This window comes from Palaemon carinicauda, chromosome 14 (assembly GCF_036898095.1).
Source record: "Palaemon carinicauda isolate YSFRI2023 chromosome 14, ASM3689809v2, whole genome shotgun sequence".
NCBI classification, from domain to species: Eukaryota; Metazoa; Arthropoda; class Malacostraca; order Decapoda; family Palaemonidae; genus Palaemon; species Palaemon carinicauda.
This window is the reverse complement of record NC_090738.1, coordinates 43,463,023-43,490,474: the sequence shown is the minus strand read 5'-3', so window position 1 is coordinate 43,490,474 and position 27,452 is coordinate 43,463,023. Positions and strand designations below refer to the sequence as shown.

The 27,452-nt window shown below is 40.5% G+C and overlaps 1 protein-coding gene across 3 annotated transcripts in view; it reads left to right on the top strand.

Moving 5' to 3' along the window:
* The window catches only part of LOC137653558 (centromere-associated protein E-like), an 892,913-nt gene that overhangs the window by 604,264 nt on the left and 261,197 nt on the right, over positions 1-27,452 (top strand). For 2 of the 3 annotated variants that reach the window (XM_068387056.1, XM_068387055.1), the window contains exons 30-31: positions 5,562-5,901; positions 18,680-18,805. In XM_068387056.1, the coding sequence (XP_068243157.1) occupies positions 5,562-5,901; positions 18,680-18,805 (466 nt within the window). The remainder of the gene's footprint in view (positions 1-5,561; positions 5,902-18,679; positions 18,806-27,452) is intronic. The other variant, XM_068387057.1, reaches the window with a different exon arrangement.

The following is a 27,452-nucleotide window of genomic DNA, read 5'->3' as shown; positions in this document are numbered from 1 at the left end:
TAGTTGATAGCTGGTAGAAGGGGTGCAAGTCCCTTGGTGCCTCCGGTGGGTGCCGGCAGACCGGCGGAACGCCGGAGGCCGCTCCAGCAGGGTTTATGGCATTAAGGAAGACACATAGAGAATTCAGGTATAATGCCAGCTTGGCGGCCGCCGGCACAGCTGCGGCACGCCGGCAGGAGGTGGCAGCGTCTGCCGGCTTGGTGGCCAGTTCATAAGATAAGGCAGGAAGGTATGGTATACCCACACCGCCGGCAATTACTGCCGGCACGCCGGAGGCCGGCCCGAAGGACGGACAACCGAAACTAGGTAGTGTAAGGGTGGGCCATCGGCTATACACCAGCGGAAGGCTGTCGACTTAGGGGAGGGAGGGTATCTCAGGAATGTGTCACCAAGAGAAGGGCGGTATTGCCGGCAGTAGAGGCGGCAAGGGACTGGCACCAGGATAGGTAGAGAGACAGAAGGAGGGATTGTAGGGGTAAGATCACGTACCCCTCTGACATCCCACCTGAGTGAGTGTACCCATGATAGGTGTGGGTCCTATCACCCAATGGCAGGGGGCCGGCATTCGGCCGGGTGCCAGAGTAACCCAAGGTAGGGTTAGGATACACCCAAGAGAGGGGGAACCCCTGCGGACAAATCGCTTCCAGTGGCTAACCCCATAGGACGCTATGAAGGGTATATGTACCAGAGCGGCCTGCTCAACAGGAGTTCAAGATAGCAGTATCACTCCACCCGAAGGAGGAGTTGTAGGACTAGGGACAGATGTGTATAGGCTAGCCTATGTATAGGCTAGACCATACCAAGGGATAGGTGGGGAGGGAGAAGAAGAGGGGTCTTCCATAGGGGAGGCTCTGTATAAAAATGGCCACCAAGGAAGGGAGGACGCTCCCTAGCCTAGGGTAGGTAACCTGAATGAGAACGGTGCATGGGTACCGTCTCAAACTAAAACAGTACAGAACTAGGCCCCCCCCCCCCCCCCGAGGCCTAACCTAGATAAGGGATGTTAAACCCCAAGCTAGGTAGGCTGAAAGACACATCGCAAGTTGCATGGAAGGTTAAGTAACCTAACCACAGCAACTGAGGAAGGACAGGCCGTTCCTCTTTCTCGGACGCAACCCTAAGGGGGGATCATTCCCTTAGGGAGGGCAGAGAAGCGATAAATACTCTGATACGGACTTGATCCCCCTACATAGCAGGGGGAGCATGGCCACACAGAGGGAATGCCCGAAGGCAGGGGGTGAAGGGAGCATATAGGGGTCCTACATTTAGGTTAGGTTAGAAAGGCACACTATCAAACCGATCCCCTATATGGTCCCTGAAGGCGAAAAACACTTGCATCACAGTAAACAGTAAAATAAATAATGCCACTATCTTCATAACTTGACCTAGGATCACTGGAATATATCATGCATGAACACTGGTGCGTGGCAATCTGGCCTAGGGGCTAAGCTAGCAATCTAGTATGGGGTCAGGCGATGACCGGATAAAAGAGCGTCAAAACACGATATATGAAGCTCCTAGCTATGAAGACTAAATAACTAACAGTATCAATTAGTTAATAGGCCGGAATAAGCTGTTCAGGCTAGCTAAATAAGGCATGCAAGGGAACAGCGACGCCATAAAATGGCGTGTCCGGTAGCAGCACAGCTCCGCCAGAAAACATGAAATATCTCGAAAAGTATAAGTTACTTTACGGTCAGAGCTTATTTAAACAATACTGGGACCTGGTACTCAACTTTCCAGAAGAAGGCGAGGCTGAAGGTAGCGACATTACGAAGATGCAAGCCGATAAAAAAGCACAAGGGGAAATCCGTCTTAGCAAGGCAAGCTACTAAAAGAAGGATGGGGACGGACGTGACGTCATTTAGCAATGGCGCCCGTTTGTTTACGTTTCGAGTACCAAAAGTAGCCACGGACGAGTGTAGCTGTGGAACGGCTCCCCAGTTATTCTGCGCCCCTCCATATCGAAGTGTTAACTCTTTATGGGGTGCAGATAGCTATGTGGCGTGTTAATACATGCGTCCCCTGTTGATATACAATGTCTTAAAGGGAAACCTTTAGGATACTCGCTCCAGAAGTAAGAATTCTGTGATAACCTGTGGTTTAATTCTCTGTTAATATCCTAGTAGTCATATACCCAAGGAAGCTACCAAAAAGGAAACGTCCATCAGGACGTCATGGCTTGAGCCCAAAAAGGCAGTCCAAGAGAGGACTGAAGAACACTCTACAGTAAAGGGATCCTCTGCCGACACAGCACTCCCGGAGCCTTGCGTCCATAAGGGAAAGCTGATCGACTAGGCCACTACAAGCAGAGGCCCAAGCCGGCCCTACAACCTGCCGGCAAGCGGTGAGATTGTAGGACAACGGCCAAAGGGTTGCGATGGCTAGGCCTCACTAAAGGACAGAGGTGGGGGGCGGGCGGGGAAAGGGTCCTGTATGAGGTGTGGAAGGAGCCGGCAGGGTTGCTGGTCCTACCACACCTTAAAGAAACTCTGTTCAAGTATTTGCGCCATCCTAGGCGGCAGGAGAATATCTATTCTCCAGCCTAGGGTCTGCCAATACAGTTAAGGGGCCGGCAGCAATCTTGCCGCCACCCCTAAACAAGAGAGAAACAGAGTTCCAGTGCCGGCGCCATCCTAGGCAGCAGAAGAATGTCTATTCTTCAGCCTAGGGTCTGCAAACACAGGACTAGTGAACTAGACCACAGGGAGAAGGTAGCAATATCATATAAGGCCTTCAGGTGTGGTCTAGGGAGGTCTAGCCTCCTATGCCGGCAGCGTAATCCGACAGGGGAATGAATATTCACCCTGCCGGACTGCTGCCACCATAAGACTATCTACTCTGAGGTTCTGACCAAAACGCAAAACCTGCCATCTGCGGTTAAGGGAAGGGACAGAAAACCCTAGCCTAGTCCTGCCTGAATGACAACTCGAGGCACGACTGACTAGGGTTGTAGCTTAAGGCTACACTCGAGGGAAGGAGGGATTACCCTTAAATCTCCACTTGAGACGAGTATCGCTTTATATGATAATTCTAGGAGATATCTGTCTCCGCCTGAATTGATAAAAGGATACGCGAGGGCAACCGGGGAAGATGTATGAAAGTATACTAAAGCCACTAGGCTAGTAGCCCAGTGGCAGCGAGAATCGACTACCTAAATCACCGAAACTCTCTCGTATACTATCTTTAGAAGAGGAAATTTTTATATGCATTCAATATATCTCACATGTATAAATTGCCTAAAAGGCTTCATTTAAATTTTATAACACTAGGAATGTCTATCTTATCATGTATGAAAGTAAACTTAAACGCTTAGGCTAGGAAGCCTAGCGTAAGCAAGGTTCGGTTACCTAAATCGCCGAAAGTATTACGAATACTATCGGCATAATATAAATAGCTCCTAGCAATGTAGACTAAATAGTTATCATTATTTTATGCTATTTATACCGGGAAGTCATTCTGACTACTGTAACTAAATAACTCATGCGTTACGAACGACAGCGCCCACGACACCTCCGGTTCAGGCAACAGCTCTTCCATAAGTTAATTTAATTTGATTTAATTTCACAAAGAGGCAAGAGCTACATTTATACAATGTAAAGATCAAATACTCAACTTTCCAGAGGCAGAAGAGGGTGGAAATTGCATGATAAATCCAAAATAATCCAATAACGAGAGAGCAACCGGGAAAATTACCGACCGAGAAAAAGGAATAAACATGGCGGCGATGATGGTGCCATCTAGATACTCAAATAGTAACGGAGGAAGGGTACCTTATTAACGGCTCCCCTTCGTTTTTTGCCACTTTCCCCCTCTAAGCGTAAACGCTATGTGGGGTGAAGATTGCTATGTGGCGTCTCAAGAATACGTCCTCTGATATTACTGTATGCGATATCCTTAAAGGGAAACTTTAGAGATATTTGCGCCAGGAGTTACAATTCTGGAGACCTTAAGGTAAATTCTCTGGGAATATCACTGTAGTCAAATATACCCTAGGAAGCTACTTAAAGGAACCTCCCATCAGGATGACATGGCCTGAGCCCCCCCCAAAATTTCCCATCCCATTCTGTCACGTCTTCGAGCCCAAAGGCAGTGTACTAGCATCATTTGATCAGCTGTAAACCCATGCCATGAATAATATCTCCAACTCGTCTTTCTAGTGTTTTTTTTTTTTTTTTCTGCCCTCTATCCTATTGCCGTTTTTGAAACTTCATGCGTATTGATTTGTGTCAATGATTGCAAAGGGGAAAACACAATACATTTTTCTTGTAAACAAATGTGTGAACAAACATATATACAAAACAAGCTTTTTATATTCATTTCCCATACATAAATTGCTAGTGTTAAATTCTTATTAGTTATAGTTAAAAAAAAAAACTACTATGACTCATGAATCGTAACAACCTGGAGCTACCATAGGATCTAAGACCCAATAATCTTTATAAGAAAATCAGGTCTCCTTCAAGTAGTGTTTGGTAAATACTGATCTGCTATGCCACCAAGCTGCTGCCAAGATCCTATTCAAGGACTGATTCCTTCTAAAATTAAGAGTATCAGCAACACCCCTAATATGACTTGATGGATGAGTTTTGAATGACCCATCAGCAAGTAATAAGTGATTCTATTCGTTAATGATGTATATATTATTATATTTAATATATATATTAACACCTTGACATGGTGTTGAATGCAAGATAGTGGTATTTGTATAAAAAAAAATCTTGCCAGTAACAGCTCTTTCACTATATAATGCAAAATGTTTTGTTGTTCCGTTCACTTAGATTGTTTTGGCTGTGTGATTTTCATGCTGGTTTTTTTTACAAATTTAACAAAGAAGATAGTGCTATATGAGATTGATTGGATTTTTAATTACGGTAGTTTTGTATTTTTAGATACTGAACTGTCTTATACAGTTTTACTTTTTCTATTCTATATTGTTTCTAGTTCTGAATATCTTATTATATGTAAAGTCAATGTTGCTTTGTCTTGTTCTAACAGAATGTGTCCACATAATGACTAATGGTAAAAATTATGAACTTTGATTTGATTGATTGGTACAAAAAAGAAATCCTTAATATAAGATTGTTCATGAATGGCCGAAAGTAGAAAGTCCTGTCAATTTATAATAGTCTTGAAATGTTCAGAGCAGAGCATTTTCCCAGTGAAGCCTATGATAGCTTTATACATGTTGGATAGAATATGTAAGGAATCATATTGATTGAACACTAAATCTAATAAAAAGAATATAAATGGATTATGAACTCCAATTTCCTCATGAGGTGTACATTTGGTGGTATTGTGTTGTTTTATTGTGAAAATTAAAATACTGTATATGATAAGGAAATTGATTATGAAGTATCAAATCCTAAATTTTTAAAACTAAATTTTGAAATCTTTTCTAGATATTAGTGGGGAAAACCTTGAATTTTTTAATGCTGCACTGTAAATGTTTTGTTCTCATATGTGTGTTTTACTGTATATCATATGATTTTGATAAATAAAATGTAGCAGCATACTGTATGTTAACCTATTGAAATATCATATGGTTTTATTCTCTTCAGTGATCGTAAAAAAGGTAAGAAGCGCTCCTATCCTCTTGATGATGAAGGCAGCAATTCGTCTTCAGCAATCCCTCATCAGGTCGATTCAGGGATGTTATCTCACTCCTCTCAAAACACCACATATCCTATCAATTCAGCTGTGGAAAAACATGAAGCAAAATCAGTTGGAGATGATTCAGATTTAAATTCTGCTGAAATTGAAAAAAGAGAGACTCAAGTCAATCAGGATTCACATTCAAAAGGTGTACCTAAAGAGCTTTTAGACAGAAAGTTAACTGAAAATCAGTCTTCCTTAAAACACCCTCTTAACCAAGACTTTCGAGAACAACGTGAATTGAAGGTATAGTGCAATTCTTTTTATTTTTTTCTAATTCTAGTTTTATATTGAAACTGTAGTGTTACTTTTCATTTAAAGTTCAGTGTGCATTATAATATGTTGTGCAGTGAAATGAGATAATCATATATACTGTACTGTAAATTGGCCTACATGTACTAAATTTCAGTTTTTATAAGAATCATTACAACAACTAATCATATATCTTTTTTGCAATGGAACCAAATTTTGGCAATGCTTACATTTTCATCTTCAGCTTTCATTGCACGTGTCCAGTGTTGCTTTTGTAATCATTCATTTTATTTATATTTTATCTTCATATTGTTTTGCATGGATGAATTACTTACATAGTTCAGTATTGTGGTTCTTTGTTTTGTATTCCTAAACACACACATATACACACAAGCACACATAAAAGACTTGGAGGGTAATCTTATAACAAATAATTTGGAAATAGCTGAAATGATGAATACATATTTCATAACTGTATTCACTATTAATTATGAAGGGCCACAACTAGTAAATAGAATCACCTTTACAATGAATGATCTCAAAAAGAAAATAAAAGGACTCAGTAAGTCTAAGGCTCCAGGTCCAGATGGTATTCATCCAAGAGAGATTATGGAACTAGAAGAAGAATTAACCCCACACTATTACAAAATTTTTCGAAAGACGGCCAACAAAAGACAGGTACCACAAGAATGGAAACTAGGTAATGTTCCTCTAATCTACAAGAAGAGACAGAAAGAATAGCCTGGCAACTACAAACCTGTGTGTCTAACTTCAGTTCCTTACAAAATTTTTTAATCAACTATAGTAGATTCAATAGTAGAACATATAGAGAAAAAACAGTCTCCATTTCCAGCCTAGTCCTTTTAAAACTATGCTGTGAGCCAAAGGATTGAACTTCCATTGATCCCTGAAAAGATATTCTTCCCCCTACCTGAAGCCCCTCATTATTGTTTTGAAGGACCTTCCTCTGTATAGGATTTACCTCATTTCCTCGGCCCCTAGATTGACCGCCCCTTCCAGACCTTCCTCTGGCACTAGCATTTTTCACTTAAGCGCTGACTGGTTGAAATGTCGTGGTGGCCCTTTCATAGACTGAGTTGAAGGCTGGAGACTGTGTCACATACTGCTGGGAACTGTTTACACAATCTGGGGGATCATGGCAACAGGCTGTTGTGGCAGGAAAGGTTTTCCTGACCTTAAAAGGTCTCTTAGTCTTCTTGCTTTTAGGTTGATGTCCTGCTCTGGGGGTAAATTTCCTCTTAGAAGACATACTCCACTTTTGCATAAGGCTCTCATTCTCCTGAGCCGCCCTGTTCATTATCTCCTTGACCACCTGAGGAAAGAGGTCTTTCCCCCAGATGTTAAAGTCAATCAACTTTTTAGGCTCATGCCTAATATTGGCTGCGGCTAGGACATGCTCTATGCTGGCTCTTCTGGCTAAAAAGAAAGCATGCAGATTCCTTTGGAGGTAGCCAGATAAGTCTTAGCCATAACTGGGAAGAGGTCTGCTTTGAGTAGTTCCTAATCAGCATTTCCAAATAGGACTGGTGAGACAATTAATCTGCTTACAGAAAACTATACTCTATGGATACAGCCATCTGCTCTGTTGTAAATGATATGCTGGAAATGATGGATGAAAATAAACGTGGTATTTTAATATTACCCGATCTCAGTGCGCCTTTGATACAGTTGTGCATGAACTGCTACTAAATGATCTACGGTGTATCAGCATTGAAGATCAAGCTTTCGAATACCTGAAAGACTACTTGGTTGGTAGAAATTACTGTGTGCAAATTGGAAACTCTAATTCATTATATAAACCTTTTAATTCATCATATAAACCTTTAAACAGAGGGGTAACCCAGGGGAGTGTACTTGGCCCAATCTTATTCTGCATCTATACTATCGGTCTATCGAAAATACTACAAAGGCATGGTGTGAAGTTCAAACTATTTGCGGATGACACACAATTTTACTTCTCCATAAATGATATAGATGACACTACTGAAACTCTAAACCAAATCCTTGATAGAGCTAGAGAATGGATGACAATTAAACAACTAAAATTAAATGAAAACAAAACTGAGTTCATGGTGGTGGGAAAGAGAAACACATTGAGAAGCTTAGGTGATATTCAAATGAACATAAATAATGACCCAGTGCTGATATCTATTAAAGTTTGTGATATAGGTGTATTTCTTTACTGCAACCTGTCTCTCAATGCCCAAATAAACAATGTAATAAAAACTGCTGGTTATCATCTAAGAAATATTGCTTTTATAAAAAAGTACCTGGATGGAAATTCTGTGAAGATACTTGTGATAAACAGTGGTATTACCAGGATTGACTACTGCAACTCCATCTATTACAAGTGTTATTACCGGGATTGACTACTGCAACTCCATCTATTACAATTTACTAAAAGTACGACTACAACTTAAGAAATTACAAAACATATTAAACAGAGAAGCAAGACTGATAAAAGGTGGCCCACCTAGAGAAACGATCACCCCTATACTAATTGATTTACACTGGATGCTGATCAAAGCGAGAATTGAATTTAAGATAGATAAAATAACCTACTAAGTTTTCAGAACCTGTCTTCTAATCTACTGAAGAGAATTGCTACATATTGCACAGCCAACAAATCGTGCTGACACGAGAATAGTCACAGATGGTTTCAAAGTATTGGAACCTAGATATATGTGTACTGTAGGGTCCAGAGCCTTTAACCCTGGATAGGTACGCTCCTCGGACACCCCTTTAAGGGTATACTCAGACGCGCGCGACCCCGACGCCAAAAAAAATTCTTGAAAAATCAGTTTTTGCAGTAACCTCCTTTTTTCTTTTGCCAAAAAAAACTTCAATGAATGCTTAAAACAACTGTAAAGAGAAATACTACTCATCTGCAGAAAAACTATTTATTATAAATATTTTAAAAAATTAAGTAGAAAAAAAGACCTCACATAAAAATTCATAAAAAAAAGTTTATACATATATACACAAATCCTTTTAGGAATTGATTCTTTAATGTTTAGGACACATCTTGATGTATTTTGGATGAAGTCAGACCCATGGAGGTGAAGATCTGAAATGAGAAAAAAAGGGTAACTTTTTTTGGCCAAAAATATTTGTCCAAATTTCATGAATTTTTTTGGGTACCCAAATGAAATAGGAAGTGGCTAATTTTTTTAGGGAACAAACATATGTTATCCTAGAATAGAAATATGTAAAAAAATCTTTATTATTTTGTAAATTACATTTATATCAGGGGCCATATCTAAAGGTAATTTTTTGAGTACTTAGAAATTTCGTAAAAAAATACATATATTTAATATATAATATGATATTTATGCAGGTAAAAATATACCAAAATATCACAAATTCTATAGGGAACAAGAATATATATAGATAGGGCAACTTACGCTTCGGATATGTCCACAAAATGGCCGCCAACCACACTGACTCAGACTCCCTAATCTGCCACTTGAAATGTAGGAAGGGTATGTCAATTTCAAGGTGTTATTTACTAATCTAATTATTCTTGGATATGCATAAAAATTGTATGGTGGGTTGCTGGATAATTGTCGATTATTTTACGACTATAAAATTAAAATTCTGACCCAAAAAAAAATTTTTTGAAGGGAAATAAAATCGAAAAAAAAAATGTAAAACAATATAATATTTTAGCTAAAAAAATTTGATGATATTCAATCAAAAAAGAAGTAAACAAAATTTTCCGACAAATAAACATCTAGAGGAATCATTACTCTGTTATAGTTCCTTAGTACGTAGTAATTTTGAAAGAAATGGGAAAAAACGAAAAAGTGGCAATCGCAGGAAAATCGAACACATACCTATATATACGCCATAGCTGGCTAAAAATAAAGATAGGCATGGGTAGCCAGATCATCTAGAAACACTTTCCAACACTATAAAAATACAAGTTTTGCGACACTACTTGCCAATTCCTTACGGTAACATGACTAAGCAAAAGAATGCAAAACAAATAAAAAGGGGCACTCGCGGAAAAATGGCCAACATTCTAATATACGGCATTTCAGAAAAAAAAAAAAATTTCAGCCACGTACTAGGCAAACCATCAAGGCACATTTTCCGACAAATAAACATCTAAATGAATCATTACTCTGTGATAGTTCCTTAGTACGTAGTAATTTTGAAAGAAATGGGAAAAAACGAAAAAATGGCAATCACAGGAAAATCGAACACATACCTATATATACGCCATATCTGGCTAAAAAAAAGATAGGCATGGGTAGCCAGATCAACTAGAAACACTTTCTAACACTATAAAAATATAAGTTTTGCGACACTACTTGCCAATTCCTTACGGTAACATGACTAAACAAAAAAATGCAAAACAAATAAAAAGGGGAACTCGCGGAAAAATGGCTAACATTCTAATATACGGCATTTCAGAAAAAAAAAATTCAGTCACGTGCTAGGCAAACCATCAAGGCACATTTTCCGACAAATAAACATCTAAATGAATCATTACTCTGTGATAGTTCCTTAGTACGTAGTAATTTTGAAAGAAATGGGAAAAAACGAAAAAATGGCAATCACAGGAAAATCGAACACATACCTATATATACGCCATATCTGGCTAAAAAAAAGATAGGCATGGGTAGCCAGATCAACTAGAAACACTTTCTAACACTATAAAAATATAAGTTTTGCGACACTACTTGCCAATTCCTTACGGTAACATGACTAAGCAAAAAAATGCAAAACAAATAAAAAGGGGCACTCGCGGAAAAATGCCTAACATTCTAATATACGGCATCTCAGATAAAACAAAAAAACCTGCACGTGTTAGCCCAACCATCAAGGCATACTTTCTAACACATAAACATGAAAAAAAAAATCAATAATATACGGCAATTCCTTACTACGTAGTAAATTTTTACAAATATTGAAAAAAAACAGAAATTGGCAACCGCAGTTAAATACCCAATATACCAATAACTACGTCGTATCTGACAAAAACAAAGTCACGCATGGGTAGCCAGATCATCTAGACATACTTTCCAACACTAAAAAAGCAAAAGTTTTACGACACTATTTGGCAATATCTTACGGAAAAATGACTTGGCAAAAAAATGAAAAAAAATGAAAAAAGGGGCACTCGCGGTAAAATGCCCAACATTCTAATATACGGCATCTCAGATAAAAAAAAAGACATGCACGTGTTAGCCCAACCATCAAGGCACACTTTCTAACACATAAACATGAAAAAAAATCAATAATATACGGCAATTCCTTACTACGTAGTAAATTTTCACAAATATTGGAAAAAAACAGAAATTGGCAACCGCAGTTAAATACCCAATATACCAATAACTACGTCGTATCTAACAAAAACAAAGTCACGTATGGGTAGCCAGATCATCTAGACACACTTTCCAACACTAAAAAAGCAAAAGTTTTACGACACTATTCGGCAATATCTTACGGAAAAATGACTTGGCAAAAAAATGATAAAAAATGAAAAAGGGGCACTCGCGGTAAAATGGTCCTCGTGGTGATGAACGACATTTTAACTAAAAAAAAAATCATGCACATGGTAGCCAAACAATCCACCAAGACTTTCCACAACTGATAACCTATACAAGTTGCACCATTCTACGACAATTTCATAATACGTAATAACTTTGATAATTATGCAAATTACCTTAGAAGGGTAAACTCGGTCGCGCTCGACCCCGACACGTCTCAGAAATCGGGGAAGGAGTACAGCTACAGCAATGCACATCTGGACACTACTAGAGCGTGTAGGCGAGACACCTACTGCAGGTCGATCACCCACAAATTCAGTCACGGAGGTGAGTCTCGTGAGAAAAACCTGTTTTTTTTTGACGCTCGGGGTCGCGGACGACCCACCGTACCTATCCAGGTTTAAATATGTGGCCCCTAGACTATACAATAAGCTTCCGTGAGACATCTGAATGATTGAAAACTTTCAAGAGGAAACAGTAGACTTCCTTATTTTGTGAGTTGTTTGACAGTGAGGATTTAACAGTAAATGAGCAATACGTGATATGAAATGTTGAGTACTCTGAACGAACAAGATAAAATGACAGTGGAGGTCCTGTAAAAAGTAGGGTTCCCTGCTGTATGGGACTGGAAAAGCAGCCGTTTAAGTAAATTAAGTAAAGAGACAAAGAAGACAGTTTTTCTTTGGCTGCCAATTCTGCTTTCTACAAGAATTTGGAATTCTTGGCAACTTTTCATGGAATTGCTTGCTTCCTATGTCCCTATCCAGTTTCCTGACTGTAAAGGTGTGTTGGACATCTTCCCAACTCTCCGAGTCATAAGGAGGGGCTAGAGAGACAAGTTTGCACTCATCTAGCACTGACAGTGATCTACCTTCAGTTATTGCCTTCTTCACAGCCTCTTAACTTTTTGAGGCGAAGGGAAAAACACTATCCTTCAGAGCTATAAATGTAGCCTGCTTCCTGCCATAAGCAGAATATTGAGTGTTAGTAAACTTGGCCAAACTTAGCTCCTTTACCAATAAGGTATGAACCTTGCTGTGGTCTAGGATGATAGTTTCCTTGGTGATTGTATCATCCCTCATGGACGCTTCAGAGTTCAGCCGTACTTAACAGCAAAGATAGCAATCAATTGAGGGGTAGAATTCTAAGTCAGAGACAGGCTTAGATCCCATGCCTTCTCCAATGTGGCGGTATCCCTCACTCAGAGCCATATGCTCTGCCTAATGCCAAGAATTCTTCGCCGAACAATCTGAAAGACTTGAAGCTGGTGGAGCCTTGGACTTAGGTGCCTGCTGAAAAGCCTCTTTTGAATCTAAGGACGCTTGAGCTCTTTTATGTTCAGCATGGATATTTTCCATGAATTCCTTCATGGATGCCATAAACTCCAAGTGACCAGGGAGCAAAGATGTATTCGGAATAGGAACAGGAGTAGAAGTAAAGGCAAGGGTGGCAGATCCGGGAAATGGGGGTCTGAGCCAAAGAAGTACTAGGAGCTGTACTTACCTGATGGACATCTAGGGACTCATCAGAGGCTTCCGTAGTCAGCAGGATCCTCTCTTGCTATGACGTCACAGAAGAGGTCATGGACATGTTGTCGGCATCCATGCTCATCACCTGAAATGCATTCCAAACTTCATGATCTGCCTGATCTAGTTGTAATGGCGGAAGTTGGACTGTCGGTATCTGGTGACCAAAAACAGCAGTCACATCGCCCTTGGGGAAGAGGAGGTTCTTAAGTTCCATCAAAGATAGGTAAGGGGGACCTTGTTGAGAGCTCTTTTTGAAGCCTCTCACCTAACGCCTAATGGTCTTCTGACCCCACGCTTTATCGTCCTGGGAGACGTTGGTAGTGTGGGAACCCGTGTAAATCAGGTCTTTGCACAGGCTGTAGTTTGTAGATTCCCAAATGGCAAAGCAACCTTTTGCATCTTGTGGCCACAAGGCAACTTGACCCTCCTCGTGCAGGTTACCATAGCACACTCCTTGTCTTCAGCAACCTGTAAAGATAGAAAATTCTTAATGAGTACAAACTGTGCATCAAAATATTTGGCATATCTTTTGTTACACAGGAAATTTTTTTAAAGAAAACCTCCAAAAATTTTCTATAATCTAAAAATTTCTACCTGCTCTAGTTATTGCTAAAGCTATACTACAAAGAAAGCTCATCCCAAGCAGCTCAGAATTATTATTGTTTTTATTATTACTTCCTAAGCTACAACCCTAGTTAGAAAAGCATTCCAAGAAAATAGCCCAGTGAGGAAAGGAAACAAGGAAAATGAAATATTTTAAGAACAGTGACAACATTAAGATAAATATATCCTATATAAACTATAAAAGCTATAACAAAACAAGAAGAAGAGAAATTAGATTGAATAGTGTGCCTGAGTGTACCCTCAAGCAAGAGAACTCTAACCCAAGACAGTCGAAGACCATTGTAATGAGGCTATGGCACTACCCAAGACTAGAGAACAATGGTTTGATTTTGGATTGTACTCCCAGAAGAACTGCTTACCATAGCTAACGAGTCTCGTCTATCCTTACCAAGAGGCAAGTAGCTACTGAACAATTACAGTGCAGTAGTTAACCCCTTGGGTGAAAAAGAATTGTTTGGTAATCTCAGTGTTGTCAGGTGTATGAGGACAGAGAGAATCTGTAAAGAATATGCCAGACTATTCGGTGTATGTTTAGGCAAAGGGAAAGTGAAACGCAACCAGAGAGAAGGATCCAGTGAAGTACTCTCTGGGCAGTCAAAGGACCCCAGAACTCTCTAGCGGTAGTATCTCAATGGGTGGCTGGTGTGCTGTCCAACCTGCTACCTATAAAATTTCATAAGAATTCCTACTGTGTGGAGGGAGAAAGATTCTCATCAACAGAACACCATTTCCCCCAAAGTCAGTCTATTAGAATTAGACAACCTAAGGTGGTAAATTTACATACCATCCTGCCTAAGCCGGCCACGGCGGCACCTGAGGTGTCAGCAGCCATGCCTAAGGTGGCAGCTACTCCTCGCAATCATGGTTCTATGGACTGACCTTTCATTACCCTTAGATACGTCGATACAACGCAGCAGTGGCATTGTCCTACTTAGAAACAGACCACGTGTAAGAGAAAAGACACAGGCTAATCAGAAGGCAGTTAATAAATGAATTTGCCAAGAAACATAGCTGTTAACATTAAATCATGAGAAAGGGGAGTAGCCCTTTAAAATAAATTGAGGCGTATAACACGGCCAGGATACCATGAATTCGTAAATTCAAGGGAAATCCTGACAGCAAGAGGCATCCAATAGACCAACTTTAGAGGCTAATGTTTTTCAAATACGGAGGAAGGGAATAGACGCAGGTGACTAGCCTAAGGCTGTAGCTAGGGTGGTAAGGTGGGAGGCTCTCTTCTAATGAAAAGAGAGAGGGGTACCCCTAACCTGCTCACATCCAAGGCTAGAAAAACTCAAGCCGACAGGACTGGAAGTATGGCCAAATGGTAAGTACTTCGGCCTGGGAGCTTCTGTTTAGGCAAAGGAATCAAGACCCCACAGCAAGCGATACATAGCCCATGATAAGGAGCTGAAGTCAGAAAGCAAGCAACTGCTAAGGCAGCAAAGGAGGGGGTTCTAGTTTCATTGCCTAGACAGTGTTAGGCCATCAAAAAACCCACTGTAACGGCTAGTCTAGCTTATATAGCGGTTGAGGAATGCTCAGATGCTAGGGAATGCAGACTAGGTAAAGGAATTGTAGTTCCATGGACCGTGAAAAAATTTGTGGCTTAACTAGGAAGGGGAAAGTGACAGCTAGACCGCCCAAAGGTAGTCTCTAAGGTGACAAAGTAGGATCAATCACTCGCCCACCGAGTCAAGACTAGATGACCCACAAGCTATCCTGTCCATCTATGTAGCAACTAAGGATTCCTCAGATGTTAGGGAAACCTGGACTGGAAGGAAACTAGGTTCCACAGCAAACAGGTCAAGACTAGCAAGGCAAGGGGAAGGGAAATGGAGGGGAGGGAGACTTAGAAAATGGTAAAGTAATAGGACAGGATGACCTAACTGTAGTATTAGAACCAGCAAATGTTGTTCCAAGGGATCTACAGTAAATCGTCACAAAGAATGAATCCTCAAAACTGGCTGCCAGCATACCAGAAACTAAGAAAGGAAGCCTAGCAAATGCGTAAGACGACACGAAAGGAAGGTCTACCTGTCACTATTAGAACAAGGTTGATTTTGTTCTAAGAGATCAACAGAGTGTAGACACAGAACAAGTCCCCACAACCAGTGTGGCCTAACAAGACACTAAGGCTAAGTGGATAAGTGAAATACTGTCACCCAAAGACGTCTGTAAAACACAATTCACTGCTCCCATAGGGTACCTTCATGGCTGCAGCTCCCCACTATGACGTAGCAATAACGAGGTAGGAGTGGCGGCCTCACGAGAACCTTGTGGTTCCGTGGTAAAAGGGTGGATTTGTAAATAATAGCCAGTCTTGGCCAAGGGCAAAGCGTCAGGGGTTAGCTCAAGTCAAGACAGATGAAAGACAAGCATACAAAAATGGGCAAAAGTCTATCTCATAATCATACCACAGATGTAGAAAATTATATTTAACACACTTGTAAAAGATGAGATAAGAATTAATATATAATACTAGTAGAAAATTATATTTAACACACTTGTAAAAGATGAGATAAGAATTAATATATAATACTGAGGAATTTGGACACATGAGCCACTGGTTTTGGCCCTGCATTGGCCTAGGTCAATTAACAGATGCATAGCACATAAACACCAGGGGGAGACCCAAAATTCTCCACCAAAAAAGGAAATGGTACTCAATCGATGAGAAAGAAGCAGAAGCCTTCATGGTCTCGAAAACACTCCGAAAAACCATATATATATATATATATATATATATATATATATATATATATATATATATATATATATATATATATATATATATATATATATATATATATTCAAATAAGCCATAAATATTTTTGATACATTAATGTCTGGATTCTCTTAACGACCTCGGGATCAGAGCCCCAGGCGAAATCCCACAAAGACAAGAGCTTGGCTCCGGCCGGGAATCGAACCCTGGTCGGCAAGCTTGTACAGACAGTGACTAACCCACTTGGCCACGAAGAAAGTGGGTTAGTCACTGTCTGTACAAGCTTGCCGACCAGGGTTCGATTCCCGGCCGGAGCCAAGCTCTTGTCTTTGTGTGATTTCGCCTGGGGCTCTGATCCCGAGGTCGTTAAGAGAATCCAGACATTAATGTATCAAAAATATTCATGGCTTATTTGAATATATATATATATATATATATATATATATATATATATATATATATATATATATATATATATATATATATATATATATATATATATATATATATATGAAGCTTCATCTGTGTTGGATAACGGGTGAGGGTGGGCTGTGGCACCCTAATAGTACCAGCCAAACTCGGTTGAGTCCCTTGTCAGACTGGGAGGAACATAGAGAGGAGAGGTCCCTTTTTTATTATTTGTTGGATGTCGGCTGCCCCACAAAATTGGGGAAGTGCCTTGGTATATATATATATATATATATATATATATATATATATATATATATATATATAGATGTATATATATAGATGTGTATACATATATATATATATATATATATATATATATATATATATATATATATATATATATATATATATATATATATATATATATATATATATACACACAGTGGTACCTCTACATACGAATTTAATTCGTTCCACAACCAACTTCGGACGTAGAAAATGTTCGGATGTAGAAACGAATTTTCCCATAAGAATACATGGTAATTCATTTAATTCGTTCCTCAGCCTAAAAACCCATAATAAATCCTTAATAAATGGCAACACATAATTACACATAACAATAACATAACTGCATAATATGAAAGAAGCATGTAAAAAAGATAATTATAATGAAATAATAAATAAAAAATGTGTTTTATTGCCACTTTACCTTAGAGACAGGCCAACGCAGGTGTAGGATTTGCTACGCCTGGAGGAGACGGACAATCGGCGAGAAGGTAGACATGGTGTTAACATGTTCTTTAAATAAATACTCTCTCTCTCTCTCTCGCTCTCTCTCTCTCTCTCTCTCTCTCTCTCTCTCTCTCTCTCTCTCTCTCTCTCTCTCTCTCTCTCTCTCTCTCTCTCTTGTTCTTCTTCACTGTTAGTGTTAGAGACTTCTATTAATTTTTTCTGTGAGAGAGAGAGAGAGAGAGAGAGAGAGAGAGAGAGAGAGAGAGAGAGAGAGAGAGAGAGAGAGATTAAACAAAAATGAGAGATTAAACAAAAATGTGCTGTGTACATACGATTTTTAACAGCGTTAACGAGTTGAAAGACAGTTAAATGTAACTAAAAAAACAATATCAGCGAATCTGAATTCCTTTATTAATTAAAACAAATATTGATACAAACACACTCGTGTGCGTATGCGCAAACACACACACATGCACGAGGAGACACGATCGGCGAGGAGGTAGAGATGGTGACTGCGATAACATACCGTAACTTACACTAAGGAAATTTTATTATAACTTAGCTAATTTTTTTTTTTTTATTTCATATTTTTTACATTTTTTTTCTTTTAATTTTTTATTTTCATCTCTTTCAGGGACGAGTTACGGTATGTTATCGCAGTCACCATCTCTACCTCCTCCCCGACCGTCTCTCTTATTGCGTAGCAATTCTTGCACCTGTGTGTGTGTTTGTGCATAAGCACACGAGTGTGTTTGTATCAATATTTGTTTTAGTTATTAAAGGAATTCAGATTAGCTGTTATTATTTTCTTAGTTACATTTAATTGTTTTTCAACTCGTTGACGCTGTTAAAAATCATATGTACTCTAAACACATTTTTGTTTAATCTCTCTCTCTCTCTCTCTCTCTCGGAAAAAAAATAATAGACGTATCTAACACTATAACAGCGAAGAAGAACGAGAGAGAGAGAGAGAGAGAGAGAGAGAGAGAGAGAGAGAGAGAGAGAGAGAGAGAGATTTTATTTAAAGAACATGTTAATACTATGTTTAGAGAGAAACAGAAAAAGAGAGAAGTCTTATTTAAAAGAGCTTGTTAATGCTATCATGGTTTTCTTTGCTTCACTTTTTTCTTTCTTACTGTTCATCACGCTGGCCCTACTCACAAATGATCGTTGCCAACAATCTCTTTGTCCTTTATCCCTATCAACTAAAGGCGTTCTATCTCTTCCAGGGTATTGCTAAGATGTCTTGTAATAATAGTGATCCCCTTCGATGGTTATTTGCTGTAATGGCTGCCTTCAGCTTGATGATCCTCGAGATCATAGGCCTATTCCGGCCATATTGGTTAGCCATACAGGTACAGTATCACTCACATGCACACTGCTCTCATGTTTTTATATAATTTCTTGCTTCAATTCTAATAAAAGAATTGCCTTCTTCCTGTACTGAAACTTGGCCTCTTAGGCACCATGATTATATGTAAAATCAAAAAGGAAATGTGAGAGTATCACTCACATGCACACTGCTCTCATGTTTTTCTATAATTTCTTGCTTCAATTCTAATAAAAGAATTGCCTTCTTCCTGTACTGAAACTTAGCTTCTTAGGCACCATGATTATAGGTAAAATCAAAAAGGAAATGTGAGAAAAGGAAGAAAATAAGCACTGTTAATAACAGACCAAACAGAGGACAACCACACGATACACACAAGAATAGAGAACTGAGCACTCGACGCTCAATGGCGTAATGTTTACTTCGTGTGTCGAAATAAAATTCGGGTGTAGAGTCAAAAATTTGCTCGAATTTTACTTCGGATGTTGGAAAATTCAGATGTAGATACGTTCGTGTGTAGAGGTTCCACTGTATATGTTTATATTTGTATATATATATATATATATATATATATATATATATATATATATATATATATATATATATATATATATATATATATATATATATATATATATATATATATATATTTAAATTTTTATTTATAGATATAGATACATTATATATATATATATATATATATATATATATATATATATATATATATATATATATATATATATATATATATATATATATATATATATATATATATATTTGGGCTCAAGCCATGTCATCCTGATGGAAGGTTCCTAGAGTAGCTTTCTAAGGGATATTTGGCTACAGTGATATTCCCAGAGAATTAACCGTTAGGTCTCCAGAATTCTAACTCCTGGTACGAATATCCTTAAAATTTCTCTTAAGGATATTCCTTAATATCAGGGGACGTATATCTCGATACGACACATAGCAATATTGACCCCGAATAGCAATTTCGCTTCGAGGGAGAAAGTGGCAAAAATAGAATGGGAGCCGTTATCAAGGTACCCTTCCTCCCGTACTACTATTGAGTATCTAGATGGCGCTGTATCCAAGAAGGCGCTTATTCCTATATTCGTAGCAGTTTCGCACGGTGGTTTTCCCTTGTTGCTTTGACGTTGTGCTCGATTTTAAGGATTTAACATGCAATCTCCAGCCTCTTCTGCCTCTGGAAAGTTGAGTATTTGATCTTTACCGTGTATAATTTTTAACTCCTGCCTCACAGTGAAATTAGAGTAATTTTAAGAGTTGGAGCTTCGCCTTCACCGGAGGTGCCATGGGCGCTGTCGTTCATAACGCATGTGTTATTTAGTTAGCTGAACGACTTTCCCAGCTATTACCGACCGGCAACATGCCGGCTGGGCCGATGCCGCCAGGTACTAATCCAGCTGGCGAGAAGCCGGCGGGATCGTGTCGCCAGGGGCTAGCCTAGCCGGCAACATGCAGGCTAAACTACAGTATAGGATTATACAGTAGCCAGTATATTTGCAGTATATATTATACTGCAAACAGAAAACTATAGTATATTGTTATACAGTAGTTATTTCCAACATACCCTGTGTATCCTTACATAGTCTATTGTTGAGACCAATCATACATTGGAAGAATGATTTCTTTCAACACACAGTTAAATACACAGTTAACAACTTACCCTACATTATTAAAACCTTGGGAAAGGTTAGTGTTAAGTTACACTTCTTTACCCCTACGGGTTAGGCCTTTCCCTCGGGTTTCCTGAATAGTAAGACTCTGGGTTTTAGTTTTGGGGGAGGTCACAGCAATTAGCTGGACAGGAAACACAAGTACGTGTTTTTCCCAGTTCCTTTCTAGCTTGTCTATCCTAAGCTATAATGTTTAAAATATTAATAGTAATATTTTATATATTTGTTTATCGGGTGAGATAAACTACTGCATACTCATTTAATTTTCCCCTCTTTACAGGAGGACCAACTGAAGTGCCAAGTAGTCTTCTGCAATGTCAGGAGCAAAGACTTCTGTGGCCATGTAGAGTGCAGAGCTGATGCCTCCTGCATCACTTCCAAGGGACCTTTTCGGTACTGTGACCCCCAGGACTGGTAGATTTGCAAGGCCTTGGTTACCGAGGCTTTTGATGACCCCAAGTCAGCGGAGTCAAGGGATGCAGCACGAGAGAAGCTGCGCAGATGGGTTCATGGCTTTCAGAAGAACGCCACTGGACCGTACCTTCCGAAGGAACAGATGTGCATCTTGCTGTTCCCAAAAGTGGGTATGGAAGCTGTCATACCCCAGCCACGACCTGAGATCCCTTGCATCCAGATTGCCGTAGAGACGGACGTCACCGACGCAATGCAAGGCATTGACATCCATCAAGAGGAGAGGAAGTCTGAGGTATCTTCGTACACCGAGAAGGACCCTCTAGCGAAAGGTCTCGAGGAGGAGTCCACCTTGACTCCTGAAGAAGGTGAGGATGTTGAATTGTAGTCCCTTCCGTCAGTTTCGGCTCGAGAGCTGTTACCCTCTACATCTTCTGCCCCTCCATCAGATGACGTGAGACAGTCACTGGCCAATCTCACGGCGTTGATGGAGAGTCTTCGCAAACAAGGCAAAGAAAGGGAGGCGAAATTGGAAAGGCGAATTGCCCAACTCGCATCCCGTGGGTCTCACAAGAGACTCAGGGTTCAAGACCTCCCAACCTGCTCTGAGATTAATCCCTGGAGGTATGGAGAGTACATGCCAATTACTAATGGCAAGATCTTTATCTCAGAGAAGTTGGGGACCGTTCCTATTGAAGATGTTGAGTTTTGGCCTAGTTTTGAATCCTACCCAGACTGCTTCGTCCTTCTGAAGCTGGAACCAGCATCGAAGGAAGAGACGGAACCTAAGGAGGTCATAGTTTTTGACCATGATAAAGTTCAGGCCCTTTTGTCAAGTAGCCTGAAGCAGATGGGCTACACTAACTTCAAAGTGTCAGCCCTTAGCAAGAAGCATCCCACCTTTCTTGCTCCAGCTTCGATAGCCTTTCCATTTATGTCAAAGGTTTTTAAAGCTGTAGTTAAGGCAATAGAGGCAGGCAAACCTTGCCCTACACTCGACGAGTGTAGACCATTATCTCTAGCCCTGCCCATGGAAGATAAGGACTGGAAGGAAGTCCACCTTACCTTCTCAGTTGGGAAGTTGGAGGCAGATATCGCTGGACATCAGTTCAGCGAAAATCTCCCTAAACTGTCTGACTTTCTCTTGTGTAGGGAGCAAGAGACAAAAGAAAGACTGGCAACATCTCTATCTCTGCAAAACTGTCTAGAGATGACGGCAGACATTAACAAAACCCCAGATATGAACATGGTCATGGCCAAGATGCATATGGCTACCTTGGTCAAGGACTTGTATGGCTTTATCAAAGCCAGAAGAGCATGTAGGGAGTTCGTGTTTGCTTCCACAGCAGTAAAGCACGAACCCAGGAAGCTGATAGCTTCCAATATCTGGTGTAAGGACTTCTTCTCGAGTGAAGCGGTCAAGGAAGTTATAGACAAGGCTGCAACGGAGAATAGAAACCTTCTCCAGAAGTGGGGCATGTCAGCAAAGAGGAAGTCTTCTCCGGATGAGGGTCCCCAGCCTAAGATGAAGACAAAAAGACCTAGGTTACCCTCTCGACCTGCCAGACAACAACAACAACATCCCACAGTTGCCATGACTGCGATTCCCCAGATGGTGGCTAAACCCCCAACAACCTACTAGATGGTGCCTCAGCAGCTGGTTGCCCTGTCACCAGCGTTCAACCCAGCGTTCGAGAGGCAGACCACTACCGTCGTCCCAAGGGTAGAGGGTCTAAACGGGTCTCCTCTAGATACCCCCCAAGAGGTAAAGGTGGTAAGGGAGGACGCGGTCAAGGAGGTAAATTCTCCGGAAAGCAGAAGCAATGAGTTGCTTCAGGTAGGAGGGAGGCTCCAACAATTTCAGGATCGTTGGACTTTCGATCCTTGGGCCCACAGCCTAATCGAGAACGGACTTGGATGGAGCTGGAGCGAGGCTCCACCACCATTTCCTCAATTCTTCCAACACTCCACCCCTGTACTGGAAGAATATACCCTAGAACTATTGAGCAAGCGGGTGATAAGGAGGGCAAAGTCCATCAAATTCCAAGGAAGGCTGTTCTGTGTTCCCAAGAAGGAGTCAGACAAACTCAAAGTCATTGCCTTGTCAACAAGTTCATAGAAAACAACAAGTTCAGGATGTTAACCCTTCAACACATAAGGACCCTGCTACCGAAAGGGGCGTACACAGTCTCGATAGACCTGGCAGATGCTTACTGGCATATTCCAGTCAACCGACCCCTCTCCTCCTACCTAGGATTCAGACTACAGAAGAAGTACGTCTTCAGAGCCACGCCCTTTGGACTAAACATAGCCCCAAGGATTTTCACGAAACTTGCAGACGCAGTCGTTCTACAACTAGGCCTAGAAGGTGTCCAGGTAGTAGCGTACCTGGACAACTGGCTGGTGTGGGCAGCATCCAGGATGGAGTGTATGCAAGCATCCAAGAAAGTGATCCAGTTCCTGGAACATCTGGGATTCAAGATCAACATCAAGAAGTCTCGACTATCTCCAGTTCAAGAGTTTCAATGGCTCGGAATCCATTGGAACTTAAAGTCACACCGTCTCTCCATTCCCCTAGGGAAGAGGAGAGAGATAGCAGAATCTATCAAGAGACTACTGAAATCCGACAGGATCTCAAGACGCCAACAGAGAAAGAGTACTGGGTTCTCTCCAGTTTGCATCAGTGACAGGCCCAGTGCTAAGAGCACAGCTAAAAGATGTGTCAGGAGTCTGGAGAAGATACACATCAAACGCTTGAAGAGATCTAAGAAGACCGATACCGACCCTACTACGATCACTTCTCAAGCCATGGTCGAAGGCCAAGAACTTAAAGAGGACCGTGCCCTTGCAAACACCTCCGCCATCAGTCACCATCCACACGGATGCCTCGAAGGAAGGATGGGGAGGTCACTCCCATCAACGGAAAGTCCAAGGGACCTGGTCTTCTCTATTTAAGACTTTCCTCATCAACATTTTGGAGGCCATGGAAGTCTTTTTGACGCTGAAGAAACTCTCCCCTCACAGATCAGCCCATATCAGACTGATCCTGGACAGCGAGGTGATAATGAGATGTCTGAATCGTCTAGGCTCGAGATTGCCCCAAATCAACCAAGTGATTTTGTCCATCTTCCGCCTGGCGGAAAAGAAGAGATGGCTTCTGTCAGCAGTTCACCTTCAAGGGTTCCACAATGTGACGGCGGACGCTCTATCTAGGCTCACGCTAATAGAGTCAGAATGGTCCCTAGACGCAGACTCATTCTCCTTCATCTTACATTAAGTCCTGGAACTGCAGATCGACCTCTTTGCGACGAGCGACAACAAGAAGTTACCTCGTTATATGGCCCCATACAATGACCCTCTAGCGGATGGAACTGGATCTACCTGTTCCCTCCGACCAATCTCTTAATGAAGGTCCTCAACAAGCTGAGATCCTTTCGGGAAACGGCAGATCTAGTGGCTCCCAAGTGGCCAAAGAGCAACTGGTTCCCTCTAGTATTGGACCAGCCTCAGTCCCTCTTCTAGATCCAGCACTGTCTCAACATGTCCAGAAGTCGACTGTCTTCGCTTCATCACAGAGAACCCAAAACCTTCATCTCATGATTTTCTCTCCTTAGCAGTAAAGAAAAGATTTGGGATATCAAAAGGCAGTATAGACTTCTTAGAAGAATATAAGTCTAAGTCAACCAGAAGACAATATGAATCATCTTGGTAAGAGTGGGTTGCTTTCGTCAAAGCAAAAGGACCAAAAGAAATCTCAATGGACTTCTGTCTGTCCTTCTTTATCCACCTACATAGGCAAGGTCTGGCAGTCAACACGATAACTACATGTAAGTCGGCTCTGACTATACCTCTACTATATGCCTTCCATGTAGACCTGTCGAATGAAATCTTTAACAAGATCCCTAAGGCATGTGCTAGACTTAGGCCTGCAGCCCCTCCGAAGCCCATTTCATGGTCCTTGGACAAGGTCCTACATTATTCTTCAACAGTGAACAATGAAGATTGCTCCCTGAAGGACTTGACTCAAAAACTCATTTTCCTGTTTTCTATAGCCAGAGTTAGTGAAATAGTGGCCCTATCCAGTGATGAGGGCCATATTCAGTTCACAGAAGTGGGAGAACTGAATCTTTTTCCTGATCCAACCTTTCTCGCTAAGAACGAGCTACCCACCAAGAGATGGGGTTCCTGGAGAATCTGCCCTCTGAAGGAAGATGTCTCGCTGTGTCCAGTGGAGTGTGTAAAGGTCTATCTTTGAAGAACTTCAGACTTCAGGGGAGGACAGCTCTATAAAGGAGAAACTTCAGGATCAAATTTATCCCTAAAACAACTGAGGATGAAGATCACCTATTTTATTCGCAGAGCGGATCCTGACAGTACACCCGCATGTCATGATCCAAGGAAATTTGCTTCCTCACTGAACTTTTTTCAGCATATGGACTTGGAGTGTCTTCGCTCATACACTGGATGGAAGTCATCCAGAGTGTTCTACAAGCATTATGCGAAGCAAGTGCATGAACTCAAGTATTACGTGGTGGCGGCAGGTAGTGTACTAAAACATGTCGTCTAGTGCTGCGATGAACAGTGAATTGATTGGGACGATCAATTTGTCGGGTGAAGGTGTTGACACCTCTCTGTGCAATACTTGTGAATTGAGTGTCACCATGGTGACACTAAGGACTGTTCAAATTATTTGAGGTGAAGAAACATATAGATAACACTTGTGCCGTGTGTTGGCATTAATATTTTCCCCTTCTGGTTAAAACAAAAAGTTTGTGTTATGATTGATTGGTATGTTTTTCATTACATATATTAACATTTATGTCATATGTGTTACCTTATGTTGGTCATTTATTGCCAATAAACAACTGTCAATGTGTATTTGCATCTTATTTTGCGATACAATTGATTTTAATGAAAATATAAACCCGAGTTTTCTTACCCTAAATAAAACTGCATATACTGTATTTACTTATGAACAATATGTATAGCTAATACCTTTGTTCCTATATGAGATATAAACATTATCTAGTAATGTTATATTCCAGTACGTTATACAAACAGTGAGACTCTTGTATAACTATCTAATACTGTAGCTCAACACAATATACAAGTCGTGAGACTCCTGTATGTAGTTGATGCTATGTTTGTTCATGCATTATATGCAAACCTTGATACTCCTCTCCTACGTCTATTATGACTCTTCCCTTCAGGGGGCAGGAAGTACTAACATTGTTTATAATTAGCAGTAATGATGTATAACGGTAACGTCATATGTCTCAATGGTGTGGATGACCATAGGAAAATTTGTCCCAAGGTTGAGGCACTTTAAAAGATCCACAGATACAGTACTTTCTAGTAATTCTCTGGTAAGCTGCCATCAGAACAACATGGCTTGAGCCCCAAAAACGGATTTTGAGCGAAGCGAAAAATCTATTTTTGGGTGAGATGGCCATGTTGTCCTGATGGAACCGCCCTCCTTTTCTATAGAAAAGGCCTTGGCAGAATCCCTCCCGAAATTACTTTATCTGTTGCACCATGTTAAACGCTACAAGGAATAAGCGCCATCTTGGATACAGCGCCATCTATATACTCAATAGTAGTACGTGAGGAAGGGTACCTTGATAACGACTCCCCTTCTATTTTTGCCACTTTCCCCCTAGAAGTGATAACACTATTCGGGGTGAAGATTGCTATGTGTCGTATCAAGATATACGTAACCTGATATTATGCGATATCCTTAAGAGAAATTTTAAGGATATTCGCACCAGGAGTTGGAATTCTGGAGACCTAACGGTTAATTCTCCTGGAATACCACTGTAGCCAAATATCCCTTGGAAAATCTACCTATAGGAACCTTCCATCAGGACAACATGGCCATCTCACCCAAAAATAGTATATATATATATATATATATATATATATATATATATATATATATATATATATATATATACACATGTATATACGCTTGCCCATCACTCCTTTCTAGCACCTAATACGTATAAGTCCAACGTGTTTTTTCTCGTGTTTACCATTGGATTTATCATCAACTTTCTCTCGATGGCCGATTCCCAAGATACCCCATCGAAGTTAAGTACTTTATCCATGAGTTTTAGCGAGATTGGGCAGTGTAACCTTTGTTTTTATTAATTGAGAAGTGTTTTATATGAGCGGCGTCCCCGTTCTTACTTTCGTCTCTGCCCTTTTTCTCGTTAGTTCGTCCGTCATTAATATTCGTTCGAACTTTTAGGAGTTTTTTCCTTATATTTATATAGTACACCGACTTTATGCTTTCATATAGCATTTATTTTATGTTATCCTATGATATCAGTGTTAGCGTTTCATCAGGAGTAGGTTATGTTGGTATGCCTGCATTCGTGCATGTTGGTGGATAGCGTCACCATTGAGATTGTTTCGCTAGTTCTAGGAGCGTTAAAGGCGACCATCTCACTTATTATTATTAAACCTTTTAGTTTTATTACGCTCCACCTAGTTTTACATTTGGTTCGAGTGGGACTCTCGCGTATTTTGTTGTTTTTACTGTTCGGTCTACCGCTCAGT